Source organism: Glycine soja, chromosome 15 (assembly GCF_004193775.1).
Source record: "Glycine soja cultivar W05 chromosome 15, ASM419377v2, whole genome shotgun sequence".
Classification (NCBI taxonomy): Eukaryota; Viridiplantae; Streptophyta; class Magnoliopsida; order Fabales; family Fabaceae; genus Glycine; species Glycine soja.
In genome coordinates, this window is record NC_041016.1 from 2,235,346 (window position 1) to 2,253,440 (window position 18,095).

At 32.2% G+C, this 18,095-nt stretch overlaps 1 protein-coding gene across 5 annotated transcripts; it reads right to left on the reverse strand.

Moving 5' to 3' along the window:
• Nucleotides 1-1,549: 1,549 nt before the first annotated feature.
• On the reverse strand, nt 1,550-9,814 carry LOC114387399 (protein NLP8-like). 5 transcript variants are annotated; one of them, XM_028347585.1, is made up of 7 exons: nt 9,620-9,814; nt 9,413-9,478; nt 7,373-8,468; nt 5,385-5,429; nt 4,453-5,202; nt 3,619-3,742; nt 1,550-3,062 (listed from the first exon to the last, which is right to left on the reverse strand). In XM_028347585.1, exons 3-7 carry the CDS (start codon nt 8,330-8,332, stop codon nt 2,020-2,022), a joined length of 2,922 nt encoding a protein of 973 aa, XP_028203386.1. In that variant the 5' UTR covers nt 8,333-8,468; nt 9,413-9,478; nt 9,620-9,814; the 3' UTR covers nt 1,550-2,019. The 5 variants fall into 5 exon arrangements, with proteins under 5 accessions (XP_028203386.1, XP_028203383.1, XP_028203387.1 ...); XM_028347582.1 differs by having other exon boundaries at nt 9,158-9,478; XM_028347586.1 differs by lacking the exon at nt 9,413-9,478.
• Nucleotides 9,815-18,095: the final 8,281 nt, after the last annotated feature.

Sequence of the window (18,095 nt, forward strand, 5' to 3'; positions counted from 1 at the left end):
ATATTTTTAATACTCTTTGAAATTTTATGTCTATATAGATGTATCAATTATTTTTTTTACTGTGCTTTTTAGTTTATTTCAATAATACTAACTATTTTTTTTAATTTTTTAATTGACGAACATAACAAAAAATATCAACAGCACATAAATTTAACTACAAAAATACATACAAAGTAACTAAAAAATTGTACTCTAATTTTATCTAATTTTTTTTATTTTTCTTTATCTGTATATTTTTTCTTTAAAAAAATAAAATTATAAAATTTAATTTAATAAATAAGTAGTTTTAAAACCAATTAAAAAAAATTATATAATATAATATTTATATTTTATAATATTTTAAATTAAAAAAATAAAATAGGAGAGAGAAAGTCTCAAGTAATGTATATTGGGAATTAAATTAAAAAGCAGTGTAAATTGAAAAAAAGTAGGAGAGGAAAATTGTATTTAGCTTAAAAAAACCAAAATTAAAATTTAAGGTAGGTAACAAATAGTTGTTTTTACTTCTGTACCGTAATTTTAGGGGTTAGAATTGATTTAGGTAGAAAATAAAAAAAAATTAGAGAGAAAATAGAAAAGTTAATGTGTCTGGCTGTAGGAAGATCAAAGAGAATGAAAAGTTAAAATTATGTTGCTACATTTTTTGTTCTCCAAGTATCTTATCATGACAATATAATATGTTAACTACACCATACCATCTGTTATGTCATTCATTAGCGTTACATCAACACAAATTATTAAATTTTCAGTAAAAGAGTGACAAAACCAAAATTACACAACTGCAACACTTTAAAAAATCAAAATCACACAAATACACTACTACTAGACATTCAAAATTATATTTAAGTCTAAAAAAAAAGTAAATTACATTTCTTTTAAGAAAGACTTGTTATGAATTACATTACTTTCTATCTTATTTTTAAAGTTTTATTATTCTTTTGACAAGAAATTAATTATGTTATATTTTATTCCATTTTAATATACATAAGCTATTTAAGGTTACTTTTTTTTCTCTTCCTATGACTTTTCGAAATATCAGCACATAATTTTGAATCATGACTTTTGGATTTTCAAAAAATGGAACAAGAAATATATTTTTGCTTTATTTTTGGAAATTCAAATTAAATTATTTATTATAAATTTTCTTTTAAACTAAAAAATTGAGATACCAAAATTTTATTATTATATAACACATTAAATTTACTACAAATATAGCTATGAATTAAATTTTAATTAAAATTGTTGTTACAAAATTAAAATCATTTAAAATAAATTTCCAAACTCGAACCTTAGAGACCGTGTTACTATTGGCGAGTGTTGTAATGTAAGACCAATGATATGTGTTGACTGCGTGTCTGCAGCACTACACACCTTTGCGACGAAATTTCTCTACCCATATTCATCTTTTTATTTGAAAATCGAAAAAGGAAACAATCACTCAAATCTACAGTATCGTTTTTGTATAATCATATTTTGAAGGGAAGCTTTGGTGCATTAGCTATGGTTTTAAGCTGTAACTACGTGACTCGGAAGTTGCAGATTCAAGCGGTGATCAACCTTTACAATAAAAGGTTGACTTAAAAGAAATCCACACATGGCGAGAACTTTATAATCATATTTTAGCTATATTATCTTGTGGGAAATCAATCTATCTATCTATATCTATCTATACAATTACAAAGTGCGATTACAGCATCACAGAACTGACTACTACTACTATAAATTTCTATGCTGCCGCTGTGTTCAATATATACAAAACTATATATTTAACATAACATGCAAGTACTCCCATATGAACCGCGTCTTTCTATCTTCCAAAAAGCTACTCAGAAATTATAATTTGGCAATGCACAAAGTTGAGAAAGAAATGAAGAAGCTTTGCACTTGGCATAGGTGGCTGTGGATAAGATTCAAACTCTTCCAGATGCAGAACCTTTAGAAGATTGTGAAAAATTAACATCAACTTGTCAAAGCAAGACTCGAATTTTCACATTGAAGTCGTCCACCACATCCCATATGCTATGAGCTGCCTCCCAAGTAGCTATTGCTACTGCCAGAACTGCTTAAAACGGAAGGCATATCACGAACAAGAAACCTGACGCTACGTGTGCCAATATCATCCAATATTTCTATACACTCTTGCAAATCAGCATCATTCACCAACATCACCCATTCCTCTTCATCATCTAGATATTTGAGCTGAAATAACCCATTTTGTAGTTTGAATCTTGCTGCAACTTCTTCATATAGTCTGAAACAACCTTCAGATGGATCAAACTTGAAACGAATGGTGTCTTCTCTATAGGTAGCTTTGACAATTAGTTTCGACCCACAATCAATGATGGTTGATTTGACTTTGGACTGATCCTGGTTCTCAAAGCTCCGAGAGCCTGATGAACTGCTATGCATCATTGAGCCAGAGCCATTAGATGAGTCTGTCAAGCTTGAGGAAGTAGGGTGGTTACGTTCAACAACTCCATCATCCCCATCTACACCAATGTCCATCTCATCAGCAATCAAAGATTTTGAACTCTGGCCAACAATATTGTGTTTAAATTTTTCTACACTCAAACCACCCTTGTTCAGAATTCGTTTATCATGTTCTTTTGCAAGAACAGAACCCAAGCAAGCTTGTTCAGGACAATCCTGCACCTTGGTGCAAAGGCTTGCCATCTGGCACGACCCATCATTGATTGCCATAGATTTTGAATCTTCACTGTAATCAACTGAAGAAACATTGGTTTTCTTCAATTTTCCCTCCAACTTAATTGAAAAATTCTCACCTTCACTACAAGGTGCGGGTGGTACTGAGAATGCATCTTGAGTAACAGGCACGGGGTCTTTTATAGTACTTTTAGGTGCATCAATTTCCTGGATGATTGACCCTCCTGCCACAAACGCCCCCATAGAAGGATCAAACTTCAACCCTCCTTCCATGCCCTGGACAGAGTCAAGCACAGTCTGTATCTTCTTCAATGATCGATTGACTTTATTAATCTTGCGGGATGGCCACCTTGGAATTCCATGTTGCCTGCATATCCTTTTCAGAGTTGTTGGGCAAACTGATCAAAGAAGAAGCATTTGTCAAGAATAAACTTTTTTCAATTAACAAGAATTTCCTTTCAGAAATATTGAACATATTTTTTGGACAATGAAATTGCATTCTTTGTTTAAGATAGAACAGATGGAGTAAATCTTATCAAGTAAAATTGTTACTAACGAGGACGTTATTGAATTGCACTTTGCTTTGAAGCTAGGATACTGCAAGTACCACTTTGTAAACACCTCTATTATATCTTTCAATATAAATACTAACAATTGAGCACTGCTTAAAATTCATAGGTGCAACATGCAATCAGCACCATTTAAACAATTCCATCATAAAATACTAGGTGAAATGCATTCATTGTTTTCCATACTAAGTAGTAACTAGAGAAGAAAAATGAAATTCAAAATAGCTTTCAGAAGGTATACAGCTCAAATGATAGTTAAGATTAACCAATATAACCCAAACAAGTGCAAATCTGATAAAAACTAACAATAGACATCTTAATCCAAAGTAAATAGGCTAGGTCAATGAATACACAGAAATTAGCATAAATAATGTTGGAATCTAACCACCAATCTTTTTTGCAGCGTCCTTCAGACTACCAGAAAAGTATTGTTGGAGAACACTCAAGCTAACATTCTTCTCCGATGTACTTCTATTTTTCTGGACCTGTCTTTTTGATCCATTTCTTTCCTACACAACAAAAAGATGTGTCTCATGAAATATTAAAAACTGTTACACCACCAATAACTTACAAAGTCAATGCATAAACTAAGCCAACTTTTTGCTCAATTAGCAGACACCTTTATAACATAAATGAATAAAGTGTAATGGACATTCAGTATTTTTGTTTGCCTGTTCTACTCCATGACTCACAATCACTTGTAGCAATAGTTTCCTCAGATAGAGCAGCAATTTCACATTTGATTCCACCATTATCACTAAAATAATAAATTATTAACAGCCAATCTTTGTAGACATACATAATCATCAATTCCAGCAGAAAACCATTGGAGTAACATCCCTTTGCATTTTCTTTCAAACAAAAACCATCACAGCACTACATTCATTGGCCATGAAAAAAAAAAGAAGATAAGGAACTCTCATAATCCAATGCTCAACAATGCAGTTCCTTGTTAAGAATATCAATTCTTATTGTGTGGTTACTGGTTAGGAAAGTCTTCTTGGTTAGGGATTGCCAGAAATGTATGAATGTTAAGAACCTTAAGATGCTTATCATATACATTATCTTTTTTTTTTGGTGAAAATTATATACATCAGCTAGTCATTCATTTCAGGAGAAAAATTATTCACAAACTTAGACATTAACAAGAACATGCTATTACAAAGTTTGCAAGATAATAAAATTCATTTACTAGGGTCAAAGAATAGCATATGTGTACCTGGTTAGGAGAAGGCTCAATTTCGTTGTCCTTTAGGTTAGTTGTTGCCTTCAATGACATCTTCTGGACAGAATCACAGTCACCATTTATTAATGGTATGTCAGAGTTTCTACTTGACAAAGGAAAAAAACTGGGGGCATTTTTCTTTCCAAGCCCCACTGGTGAGCTTTCTATTCCTGATAATTCGGTTTCTGAAACTGTCCTCAAACTACTACAAATTCTCTGCATCGTACCCGAGAGGTTGTCTAATAAAAGTTGCTGCTCTGAACTCCCTCTCATATTGACAGGCAGAAAGAATTCCAATATGTAATCATCATCATTAGTATAAGTACTCCTTAGCCTAATTGCAACTGCAGCATTCAAATTATACTTGCGTGCATGATGGACAAGTGGATATTCACTAATATCATATGTTTTCACATCAGGATAGAAGAAAGGATGATTTGATTGAAGAGCTTTCCCAGCTATACCTTTCCCTTCCTCAAGATGATGTTCCATGCATGCACGGATAAATCCTGCCATTGCTCTATCAGTTATGTAGCAAGCAGATTCTTCAAGACACAGTACGCTTTTTTCACTAGAAGTTGAATGACCCCCTTTAATTCGTATTCTTGAAGCTTCACCTCTTGAGCACTCAGTGTAACCACAGGGAATCCATGTCAGTGCCAGTGGTAATCTATGTGCATGACAGACAGATCGTAACACATCAACTATCTCGGTCAAAGTAGCTTTTTTGTTGTTTGAAAGACTCTGCAGAAGAAGAAATAATATTGTAAGAAGTGCAAAAACCAGATAAGACCACATCTCAACCCCCTGACCCCCAAATTAATATTTGAAGATAGTTTAGCTCTGCTTGCTTTTTTCTTCTCAATTAAGGTAGGCCAGGTGGGGGAATATCAATAGGCAACATAAATAAAAGTTTATGCAAATACCTGGGGAAGACATCTGAGAGTCTTGACAGTCCTTAAATTTACAAGCTGCAGAAAGCCAAAATAAATACATTTATCATTACTACCTTCAACTGTAATATAATGTGAAAATTCATAAAATATAAAAATAAACTTTACATTTTCATTTTGTAAGAAATTGAAGAGTTCATGCATAGAAAAATAAGGGTTACTTTTCTTCGTAAATAAGTAATTGAAGAGTGCACCCATAACTGAATTGACTGAGATGCATGATGGTCTTCAAAAGATCTTGGCAAAGTTGAAAAGGTTTCACAGTCCAAAAGAATACAAGATGCAATTTGAAATAACTCAAATACTCAAGTATGTGATCTAGTGAATATAGGATGCAATTGCACTTTACAGGACAAATATAGACTAGAAGTCTAGAATAATATAGTATCAATGAATTTTATTTTTTACTTTTTTTCTCAATTTTATTTTATTAGTTAAGGTGGTTTGGACATATTCAAAGAAAACAACTAGAAGCAAATTAGAATAAATTGTTATGAGGGATCTCATGATGAATAATATCCTTGAGAATTTAGTCTTTAACTGAGCTCAATGGTGTCTTGGGCTCTTGGCTAGTAGGATAATGTTTTTCTTGTTGTTTATGGCAATAATCCCTAACGCGGACATAGGTGTTGAAGTCCCATGTTGTAGCGGGTATCCGTGGGCAAAAGGGGGAGTGTTGAAGTCCCACATTAACTAGACATAGTTCCAAGATAGAATATAAAAGAGGGGAACAAGCCAGTTTTGTAGGAGAGTTAAGCCCTAACCCACGTTGTTACATGGTATTAAAGCCTAACCTAGATCCATTGGTGGGACCCTTGTGTGTATCATGCTCTAGACAAGGGTAGCCTTGAGTGTGAGGGGGAAGTGTTGGAAAACCATCTTAATTGTGGTTGCCCCTAGGTAATTGTAGGCAAAAGAGGGGTGTGTCGAAGTCCCACATTGTGGCGGTAGCTATGGATAAAAGGAGGCATGTTGAAGTCCCATATTAGCTAGAGATAGTGATACAACCCACAGGCACCACACACAATATAACAACGGAAAACAGAGAAGAATAGAACAATATAGTAGTGAATGATTATTTATAATAGAAAGGAAACAATGCAGTAGGGCAACACCTACTACACCCAGAGTTGCACTCAGTATTCAGAGAATAGAGAATTCTCCGACCTCACCAAAATGGTTCACTCACAACAATGATGATACCCTCTCTCCCCTCTAACGACCCTATAACAAACATCCCCATTCACCTCTCAATTTTCCTTCTCTCTCTCTACCACCTCATCACTCCCTTGCTGCCTTCTTTTTTTTTCCTCTCATAAACTTTCCACACCTTGGGCTTAACTCTCTGATCGCCTAAGCCCACATCACCTCCTAAGGCCCTATCAGATAGTGCCGAGATACAATATGTAAGTGGGAAGCAATTCTCACCTTACAAGTCGTTTTGTAGGAATGAGTTAAGCCCTAACCCACGTTACAATAGGAAACATGATTACACAAAAATACATCCATAGAAATTCCTCTGCCTGCCTAAGTGGTCCTTGACCATGGATTGAGAATGTCAAATTTACCAAGTATTGACCAATGAACACATAAGATACTTTATCAGCCAAAGTAGAAAATTCTTCATGATAATTTTTAATTAAGGCATCCAAGTCCTGAATGTTGATGATAGAATAATAAGTCACAAATAATGTAAGACATATCTATCAAACAAATTTCCAAATATATTTGTTTTGTGCCATGTTATGCTCTAAATCTTTGCCTAAATTCCCTCAACCCTTCTTAAACCAAGGCAACCTACTTCCATATGTATTTGTAAAAGAAGAGCAATAAATTGAACGTAAGGAAAATTCTGAACTTTATGGTGAAGGCCACCAACTACCATCAGACTCAACATGAGATGCAGTGAGAGAGGCAAAAGGTGCAGAAAGGGAAGTAACACTGGAAAAAGAAAAAGATACCTGGAGTGCATGACGAACAATTTCCAATTCTCTGTCAAAATCTGGCTTTTCCTTTGTAGTGACAAGTTCCAGTACAGCACAGCATGGAAATTCAGAGTGCAGATCAAATATGGGAATTGCAATTGATCCACGAACCTTGTGATTAATTGCATGCTCAAACCTTAAGTACTCACTCATACTGTAATAACCAACATTTGAAGTCCACTCAGGAACTTTGGACGTAAACACACGACCAGGAAGTCCTAAGAAACAACCAGATTTTCCTTCTGTAGAAAATGTAAATGTCCTGGACACTTCACGATACCCTGCGAGCATTTGATCTAGCAAATAAGGTTGGTCACTCGTGCTTAAGATGAACTGATCACCATGCTTTATGGGTACCCAAACTTGTGCCAATATTCCCCCACCAGCTGATTCCTTAAAGAAGGACAAAGCCCTCAGCATTCTCTCATCAAGTGACAAACCAGGTGACCTAGACATCATATAATTGCCTGTATCAAAGTTATTGAGATGTTGAGAAGAGCTATTCATTTTTAGCTTAGAATTCAAGTTATTTGCTTCATTTGTATCATTTAAGCAACCAAGTAGGGTGTCCATTTGCTGACACACAACTTTCTCCCCATAAATGGGGGAGCTTTCCATGTCATTGTTATTTCTGCCAACTCCTGACATACAGTATTGCCCACTGTACTGTTGGACTAGATTGAACCCATCGGGCAACGGATATGATAATGAGGCAAATGATGGAAGGTCATTAGCCAAAATCTGATCAGTTATGGATGGGCTGTTGCACAAACCAGCATAGGTATCAAAGTTCATGAGCTCAGAGAAGCTATTGGGCATATCCTCTGGTATTGAATTGCTCATTCTGCCATCTAATGATGCTGATCCCTCCAACTGAGCTCCAGAAGATTGCCAATCCCCAATTACACTCTCCTTTGGGGAAAAAGGGTATTCCATACTTATGTTGGAGATCGAAATTGATTGAAATTTAACGAATGTTAGAGTTCCTCTGTGTAAAAATTTGCAAGAGACATTGCTTCCATATTCACCACCATTGTTCAATTCTGGAAGTTTGTGTACTCAAATTCGCTACCTTTATCATTAAGCAAATTAGCATCAGCAAAAAAAACCCACAAACAAAATTTCCAAAATCAATAATTAGCAAACCTACACTATCACGAGCAAATCCTTGTAAATTGCTGACATTTAATCACAGCACAAACACATGCTCAAGCCAGGATATTCTATCACAACTCAGCAATAAAAAAAAATTAAAAGAAGAAAAATAATAATTTCAACTCCTCAGGCAAAAAAAAAAAACATGCTGCATAGGTAAAAACAGTCTTCACTTTAAACTTGCTCTTGCCTACATGGGGAAGTTTTCCAGGAAAACAAAATAGAAATCTAATATAATTATGCATATATAGTATTTACTAATTTCACCGAGCACTGCCGTTTTGTTAATTTAAAGTCCTTTACAATCTAGATACATATTAAATATTAATCTAACACGCATCTTATGCATCTTTCTAAGTCATTTTCAACAGTCTTAACCACTTGAAAAATCCACCACCGCCACACTTCAAATCTTGTCTTTGAAACTAGAGAGGATTCAAATCCATGAATAACAACCTAAAGGCTGTAGTTCCCATAACTCAAAGCCATGCAAAGGCACAGCTGAACTAGATATAGAGGAGAAAGGACATTTCAAACATATACCTTAAAAACAACAAACCATTAAAAAAAAAAAAAAACTAACAAGGAAATTAGGGTTCCCAAAACCTGAATGTTGAGGACCAGAGCTCGAAAGGAAGCACAGGGAAACGGCGTAAGATACAAGGGACAGAGAATTTGTGAAGCTCATCAACGATTGGCAAACAGTGAGGGGAGTACTATATGTGAAATGTTAAAAAAATACAGTAGGTAGACAAAAAATTTGAGAAAGAAATTGGGGATTGGTAATACATGAACATATGAACATGAACCCTAGAAATAGATTTGTTGGGATAGCTAGCGAATCAATGACCAACCACCGACCTTAAAATCCTCGAGCATGACGGAATCTGTGTCCATAGAATTCAACAAAACAGGTGCAGCTCAGCTCTGAAGTGAACAACGCAGTGAGAGTTTAAATTTCGAAAATAATTAATTTTAAAAAACACGGAACTGTTGTGTTGGTAATGGTTACAAGAAAAGAAAGAGACACAGTATTTTTTGTAAACTGAATTGGTTGGACGGAAGTACCAGAGAAGAGAACAGAAGGGTTGCTAAAAATGGAAAGACGGTTTTCATAGCCGTTTTCACCCTTGTACGGCGTTCTTAACTATGCTAAACTCATCACTTTCGTTTCGATCGGAATTTTTTTTCCCATAAATAGTTAAATATCTTGATTCCAATTGACTTTGCTTCAGGAATCTCGCTGCTCTGCTTTTCCTTGCTACAGTTTCGAGGTAAAATATTACTAATTCCAACTCATTCAATTCAATCCCAATTAATAATGTTTTGTGATTTAGATGCGATTGGTTAATTCGTTTTTTATACTCCACCAACTTATCCTATTCTGATAAAAGAATAAATGAGGAGAAAGAAAACACAAATAACGAAATATTTTTTTATTTGATAAGAAAAAAAAAAGTTGACTCTTTAAAATAAAAGTTTAAATTTTCTTTTTCTTTTTCTTTTTTTTCATTCAAATTTCAATTTTTTATTTTCATTCTTATTTTCTTTCCTTCTAACCAAACAAATCATTCAAGTAGTAATGTGTAAAAAAATATGAAAGGCAAAAAGTGATTGTATAAAAAATATATTAAATAATAAGATTTATCCATTAAATTTTTTATTATTATATTGATTGGAGAAATTTATTGTTTACAAATGATATTTAATATTAAATAAACATTTCAAAATAAAATTAACTCATAGTAATGTATATAATATAGTGTTTACAACATAACTCAAGTGAGTGAAATGGTTTAGTGATTTAGGTGATGAAGAAGAAATAAAGGGACTTAAATTCTATTATTATCTTTACACCAAAATTGTGGATTTGAAGTTCATAACCTATTTTTTAAACAAATAATTTGCTTGCTAATTCTTTTTAGAATGTCTAAAAAAATAGAAATGGAAAATTCGTTTAATCCTGTTTTAACTTTTTATTATGATTTTTCTAAATCAAATAAAAGAAGTTGAATATATATCTTTTAAGATTGTCAAAATAAGCCTATATAGTTTATCATAATACAAAATATATTTTTTAAATGGGGAAATATATTTATATTGTTATCAATTTGATATTAGCTTAAATATGTTTTTCATATTTGAAAAATAGATCGTTTTCAAGTTATTACCTAAATTTACTTTTACTCATTTATGAATCTGACATTTTTTTATATTTCAATATAGTATCTATTGTTAGTCCCATTCTATTAAGTGATGATATGGCGGATAGAATATCACATCATCAAGCCTAATCACTTGATATGTCAACAAAATAAATTAATCATTATTCATTATTTAATTTATTTAAAAAATTTAATTATTTTATTTTATTAACTAATATAAAAAATATGACTTCCCTTAACAAGATCGAGTCCATCGCCATGCTCCTCCACTCCCTCGCCTACCTACCTCATGCTGCCCAATGCCGCCTCCGCTCCTACCACCTCATCCTCTACCTTGGGTCTGTCAACCGCGCCATCGACTCTGCCCTCGTCACTAACCTCAACCTCCGCCTCGTCCACGTTGACACCTCACATGTCGAGAAGATCACAAACACTGTCATGGTGACAACGCACGGTGATGAAGTTGGTGGTGGTTGTCACACATGCATTGACCTGGTATGGTAGAGGGTCATGATTGTGCGCAAAGGAAGGGTGGCAGTGAAAGGATGAAGAAGATGAATCGACTTAGGTGGTGGTGGTGGAAGGATGAAGAAGATGAATGGGGTCAGGTGACAGGACAAGGGTGGATTGGGAGCTAGATTGTGAAGGAGGAGGAGGAGGGGAGGGAGGCAGTGGAGAGCGATGGCGGTGTTGGACAACGCAAGGGAGGTAGGCAGCCAAATAGGCACAGTTAATAAAATATAATAATTGGATTTTTTAAAATAAATTAAATAATGATATGATTCCAATTTGCTGACGTGTTAAGTGATTAAATTTGATAACATGACATTCTATCTGTCACGTGATCACTTAATAGAATGAGACTAACGATAAGTACTACGTTGAAACATAAAAAGAATTCAACTATGTAGATGATCAAAAGTGAATTTTAGGTAATAACTTAAAAATAAACTATTTTTTAGATAAGATAAACATATTTAAACCTTTATATTTGATATATTATTTGAGAGGTATGACAATGGTGACTCAACTACTCTTCATGAGAATATTAAGTTTTTCCTAAGGCAGTTAATAATGCATGAAGCATTGCCAACCAAGAACTTCTTGGTTTGTACGTAGATACATATCATTCCCAACGCTACTTGTATGAGGTGTGGAGTGTTGAATCAAGATCTTCCCCATATCTTCGACAGTGTGGAATTGTCCACTAGATTTGGAGTTTTTTTAGTGTGGGTCCCCCCCCCCAGATACTCAAGTCCAGAATTGGAGGGATTGGATCCACCAGAACCTGCAACAAGATGGCTTGTTATTTCCCATCTTACTTTGGGAGATTTGGAAAAACATGAATGATAGTGTCTTCCAAAATATTTCAGTGCAGCCTCAAGTAATCACGTCTAAGATTTCCTACTTGCTTGATGTATGCGTTGTACTTTTGATTTACATTTAAAGGATTCTTCGAGAACCAGAAACCAATGTATGGTGACTTGTGTTTGTGTTCATAACAATCAGATAACTTTGCATGTTGATGGTAGTTGGCAAATTAACCCTGGGCCGACAGGTTATGGTGGTCTTTTGAGAGATTCTAATGCAGTTGGTTGTATGGGTTTTATGGTGATATTGGTGTTGCTGATATTCTCAAGGCATAATTGATTAGCATTCTTCAAGGTTTGAATTTGGCCTGTGAGAAGCATGTCACTAATGTGATCTGCATTTCTGATTCCTTGCTCGTTATTAATCTTGTGAATATATGGTGTCGGTGTCTGCCATCATTATGCTACTATTGTTGAAGACATCATTGAAAGTTGGATTTTTCTCACTCATCCTGTGAGGGAAATTACTGTCCAGATTTTCTCACTTGGTTAACGAGTTTGGAGGTTCCTCCTACATGTTTATACGGGCTCTTGTTAGTCATGTTTTGCTTCTGCCTTTCCCCGGAGTGTAATTTTCTTTTTGTTATTTATTCACCTAAAAAAGTAAAGAAAATTGTATAAAGTGATAGCAGAATATTTTAATATAAATATTATATTCAATTATAAGTCAATATTATACGATTATTTATGTTGTTAAGAAATAAAAAGTGAATTTATTGTTAAAAGAATAAAAAAGTGAATTAGAAAAATGGTCTACCTGTTTGGCTCACAATCATAATGCATAAAAGATTAAACTGTAGTAGAAAAGGATTAGCTTGTAGAGTTATTAATTTAAACAGTCTTGTGACGAGTCATCCCATAACAGATTATCTTGAAATTGGGTAGGACTTTACCAATTTAATTGAATAATCATGAGTTAATATTTTTCTTTTAATAGTTCTCTTTAACAATGTATCAATTTTTATGTAAAAAGAGTAAATATTAATTTATCATAATGCATAATTAAAAGAAAACTAATAAAGCATAACATTTATTATTTATGAATAGTTTAGATTTTATTTTAAATAAAAATCGAACTAAATGAAAGTATTTTATAAATTTGATTCAGTTGAGTTTTTATGAATAACCAAATCAAATCAAGTTAAGAAAACCCTAATCAAAACCTAGTATTTTACTAGTTTGGTTAATATAATATTTTTATTAGTATTTTGTTAATATAGTATATTTCTATGAAAGAAAAAAAATAATGAAGTCATGATAATTAATTATGTCAAAATAAAATCCGCAAAATTCTTTTTCATTTCTCCTCACTTTATTTTTATTTGAACAAATTTGCCTTAAGTATCTTAAAGTCGTAACGCGTAATTCTTTGACACAGAACCGTTGAATCATGGGAATGGGACTTGGAATATTGGGATTGGCAATTATGAGATTAGCCGATTAGGTTCCCGTTTATTTTGGGATTTCATATGTTATTTTCTTCTAACCTCATTTATTACGATATGAATTTTGCGGCTGCCAACCCAAACAAAGTTATCAAAACTCAAAAGAGTGGAAAGTTGATGGGTTGACGTCGCCATGGAGTTTATTTATTGGGAAAAGTATTTTATTTTAGCAAAATGAGATAATAGAAAAATGTCTCCTTTAATTTTCTGATTTTTTTTAGTAAATTACATAAACATCTTCCGAGCAAAATGGTTCATCTTTATTTTTTCTTTTCTTTTCTTTTCTTTCATTTCATAAGTTTTAAGGGTAATAAATAAAATGGAGATGATACATATCTTATGAAAGTGACATTTTTTTTTTCTTCAAAAGTTTTAGTAATGGAAGGAACGAAGAGAAAAGGAAACAGGGATGGGTAGATCCAAACCACTCACCAAGTCCCTTTGTTAACATTACACAAACCTTCTATCCATTTATGTATTTGTGATATTCCTTTTGTACCCTTTCATTTAACACCATATATCTCCTCTATTCTTCAATTGAAATTATGAAGGTGAATCTTCCAAGAAGTTTCATAGTTCTAAAGAAAAAGGGAAACACAATGTTGTATATTGTTCACAAGTTAAAGAAAATGCCGAGACGAACATAAGGTGAAGCCTTTTCGAGGTGGGGGAAGCCAATGAAGTGGATAAGAGGGGGGTTATGGGAGTAGAGGCGGTGGAACGAGGTTAGAACTTCACGTTAAAGACTTAGAAGAGGCCAAAGTGGTCGAAGGTTGTGAGGAGAAGGGCGTTGGGACAGAAGGAGGTGCATGTGAAAACAATGGAGATGGTGGCAACAAGTAGGCAATAGTGAAGGAGTTAGAAGTCTGGGGGAGATAATCGCACCACCACACATGATTCCTCACTCAAATCCTTGCTCTTCTTACTAAAGGTTGAAATTTTCTTTCACCTAACGAAAATTTATTACAGAAATAATAAAGTTTTGGATCAATAGAAAGTAACAATGACTTTGTCTTTCTTTATGATTTTGTATAATTGAGTTTGGTATGAGGTACAAGTTGTGTGTCTTATTCTTTGTATAATTTATTGCAGAAAAAAAAAATTAAGTTTTAACTCAATGAATTTTTTTTAACTCTTGCTTTCTCTAAAGAAAAGGCCTTGACACAATGTTGTTCATTTAAAGCCATCATTGGTATGAGAAAGCTTGCACTATCACAAATATTATCTCAAATAATTAGAAGAAAACACATATTTCATTTGACATATTCATTTTTTCATGTGCCAAAGCATTTTTTTGGTCTTTATTTTTCTATTAAGTTCCTTACTCCATAGCATTAGACCTTGCACATTCCTTTTCCCTTTCTTGTTTTTTTTAAGGTTGAAGGTGAGGATATTTTGGGAAACAAAATTCATTAAAAGTCACGTGCAACACTTGACTTGTTTTTGTTAAAGAATTAAACACCGATAAAATTGAGGGAGGCAAGTGTAATGGTTAGTGAACAATTAGGGGAAGAGAAATGCTAGTACACACTTTTTAACACAGTCATTCATACCGACTTTTTTTATTGATTAAAATGTATTGAAAACTACAAATCAGGATAAAGAGTCATTGAATAAGATGTGGAACCTACTAAATTTTATGATTTTCAATAAATTCCAACTAATGAAAAAAGTGTATCCAAAATAATGTGTTAGAGAGTATGATCCTTGACATTTCTTATTAGGAGAATTTTTGCAAGAGTTAAAAAAAGTAGGGATGTTTATGTAATTTTATTAAACCTTGAGGGAGTTTATGTAATTTACTATTATTTTATTGTTGAAGTTTTATTCACGATGAAAGATAGAAATTTAAAAGGTTAAAATATATTATATATTCAAAAAGTAAGAAAATTATATTTTTATTAGAGATCTTTTTAAATTCACCCATACACCAACTTGAACTATATTTTTCTCCTTAATTTTGGGATGTTGAGATCCACAACTTTATAAGCAAGAAACTTCTTTGTAGTCTTTAATGATTTTTAACTAATAATAGAGTGTCTGTTAGGAAGAATATGTTACTAATACTCTCTTTATTTTATATCATTAATTATTAATGTATATTTTATTTCCTCTTTATTTAAAATGATTACCCAATAGGAACTTGCAAAACGTCCTTAAACTAAAAAATGACCTTTATTTGTTGAATTCTATTTGATTGTCAAAACTATCAAGGGATAGGTGTTAAAGTTTCCATTGACCATTAAGTTCTCAACTCTGATATTGCTTACGAATGTATAAACAAGGGTGAACATTATGGTAGTCGTGTGTTATAAGGATAGATGAATTCACAAATCCATAATGATTAGGCATGGCAACAAAATGGGGTGGGAGCAGGTTTAGTCTCCCTAAGTCCTCTTCACCCTTGTTCTCGATCCACATTGGGTCCAAAAATTAGACCCATCCCTGTCCTTGCTCAGGGATCAGGTTTCCCCATCCCGCCTCGCCCTTAATCCTATATTGTTTTTTTATTCATAAAAAAATGGAGAAAATATGATAATTTTTTTGTAATTGGATTGAATCTATTATAACATAATAAATTGAAATTTCAAATAAAAATTGTTTGATCTCATATATTTTTTTAGCTCAACATGAAATTAAGTAAAAATTATACACAATTACAAGAAAAATAATAATTTCATGCATAAAATAAACATTAGTTCATTAAAATTGTAAGGTTATAATAATACTTTAAAATATTTATTATATCGAAATAGCAATGGGTTGGGAGCAAAGGTATGGGTGGGGACCAACATGTCTGATCTCATCCTCGAATTTGACTTTCTCAATTAGAGAAATCCCAAACTCAAACTCGACTTCGACCAACTTAATCTTTTTTTCTATCAAAGTTGATATGAGTTTGAGTTGATTCTCACGAAAACGGGTATTCTTGTCATACTCAATGATGACGTTTTAAAGGTATGAGATTAGAAAGCAACAACTCACAAATGTGATGTAAGGGAATTATTTTTTAAATATTTTTTCCTACTACTTTTTTTAGATAACAAGAATTCTTTACAAGAGAAAATGCTGTTCCAAAAGCTAATTTTCGTACCACTAATTAGTTGAGTATTATTTTTGTTCAAGGTCAACTTTGTTTTTCCTGTGCCACACTTCACGCATTAATCAAATAATGAAATAAAGATAGTATTATTTTTCTCTCACATCTACTTTCTTAATACTTATTTTCCATCTTAAATCACTAAGACCAAACAAGAAGGTTGTTGAGGGTATCATAAAAGTCTCAAATAATATTTTTGTTGAACACAAGTAATGGAACAGCAAGATGTCAATCAAATATTGAATTTGTTATAAGAAATTCACCCAGAAAACATTTATATGCTTATGATACGGATAAAGAGCACTTTTAGATTTGTTTTTGTTTATAGGTTCAAATTACTGTTATTGAGTTTTTAAAAAATTCTCTATCATGTGGTCTAAAACTCGTAAGCATAAAAAACTCGTATGTAACTCATCCATGTAAGAAACAGAAAATGAAATTTGGCTTAAAGCATCAGATGAAAAAAAAAAACTGATATGAAAAAAAAAATGTCACATGCTTATGCTTATAAATAAAACCTCTTACATTGCGTAAATAATTAATTAATGTGTTTTTAATATATTAATTAAGAAACTAAAAATATTCATTGCATATAAAATTCAATTTTATTTTTATCATTAACATTTTAAGTATCTATTTTTTAGGAGGTGTATTATAATTAAATTCTTAAATCAAATTGCCTTTTAGAGTGCTAGAATTATATTTTCTTTCACATTTTTTTTCACAGATTCTAATAATTTGTTATTTTTTTAAATGACAAATTTATGAGAAAAAATCATTAAATAAGATGCAAGATTTAATTTTTTTTATAATTTAATAAATTTCAATCAATAAAAAAAATAATGCTAATTTGTAACAATCTAAAATAGTATGTCAGAGTGTGTGTGTATTTGAAACATTTTTTCATGAAATTTGTAAACAAAATGTTACATTATTATTATTATTATTATTATTATTATTATTGAACCTGTGAATCACACGAAATTATGCTAATTTAATCACAATCGAATTTGAACTCTAAACACGTCATTGTGTTTTTTTTTTTAATTATGTAATTGTGTTGAATATTATGACGGAATACTTTGGTTGAATATAATAGTTTCATTAGCAAAATTGTCTGCGAAGAATAAATGTAATTTGGTAAAAAAGAAAAATAATAGGGGATCTTGCTTTTATTTGTTCCTTTTGCTTACCAAGAAAGGATCTTGTTGAGGGTACTAGTTAAATTTTTTTAAAAATATATGAAAATATATTTTAAAAAAATATTTTTATGCATTCCAATCAAATTTCATTCCTTCTATTTCTTTAATTAGCATGCTAAAAATACTTGTTATCATTAAAAAAAACTTAAATAAATGTGTAGTCTTTTATGTTTTAGATTATATGCAGTTTTGTTTTTTATGTTTTAAAGAAGTTTAATTTAATCTTTTATGTTTTAAAGTAAATCAAAATGATTTTTTTGAA

What these genes read in the sequence shown, in the direction of transcription:
- LOC114387399 (XM_028347586.1), bottom strand. Translation starts at nt 8,332, where the DNA reads ATGGAATACCCTTTTTCCCCAAAGGAGAGTGTAATTGGGGATTGGCAA. An exon ending in TTGTTCGTCATGCACTCCAG is followed by an intron (nt 5,430 to 7,372) that starts GTATCTTTTTCT and finishes GGCTTTCTGCAG; the next exon opens with CTTGTAAATTTAAGGACTGT. An exon ending in CTCTCAGATGTCTTCCCCAG is followed by an intron (nt 5,203 to 5,384) that starts GTATTTGCATAA and finishes CTTCTTCTGCAG; the next exon opens with AGTCTTTCAAACAACAAAAA.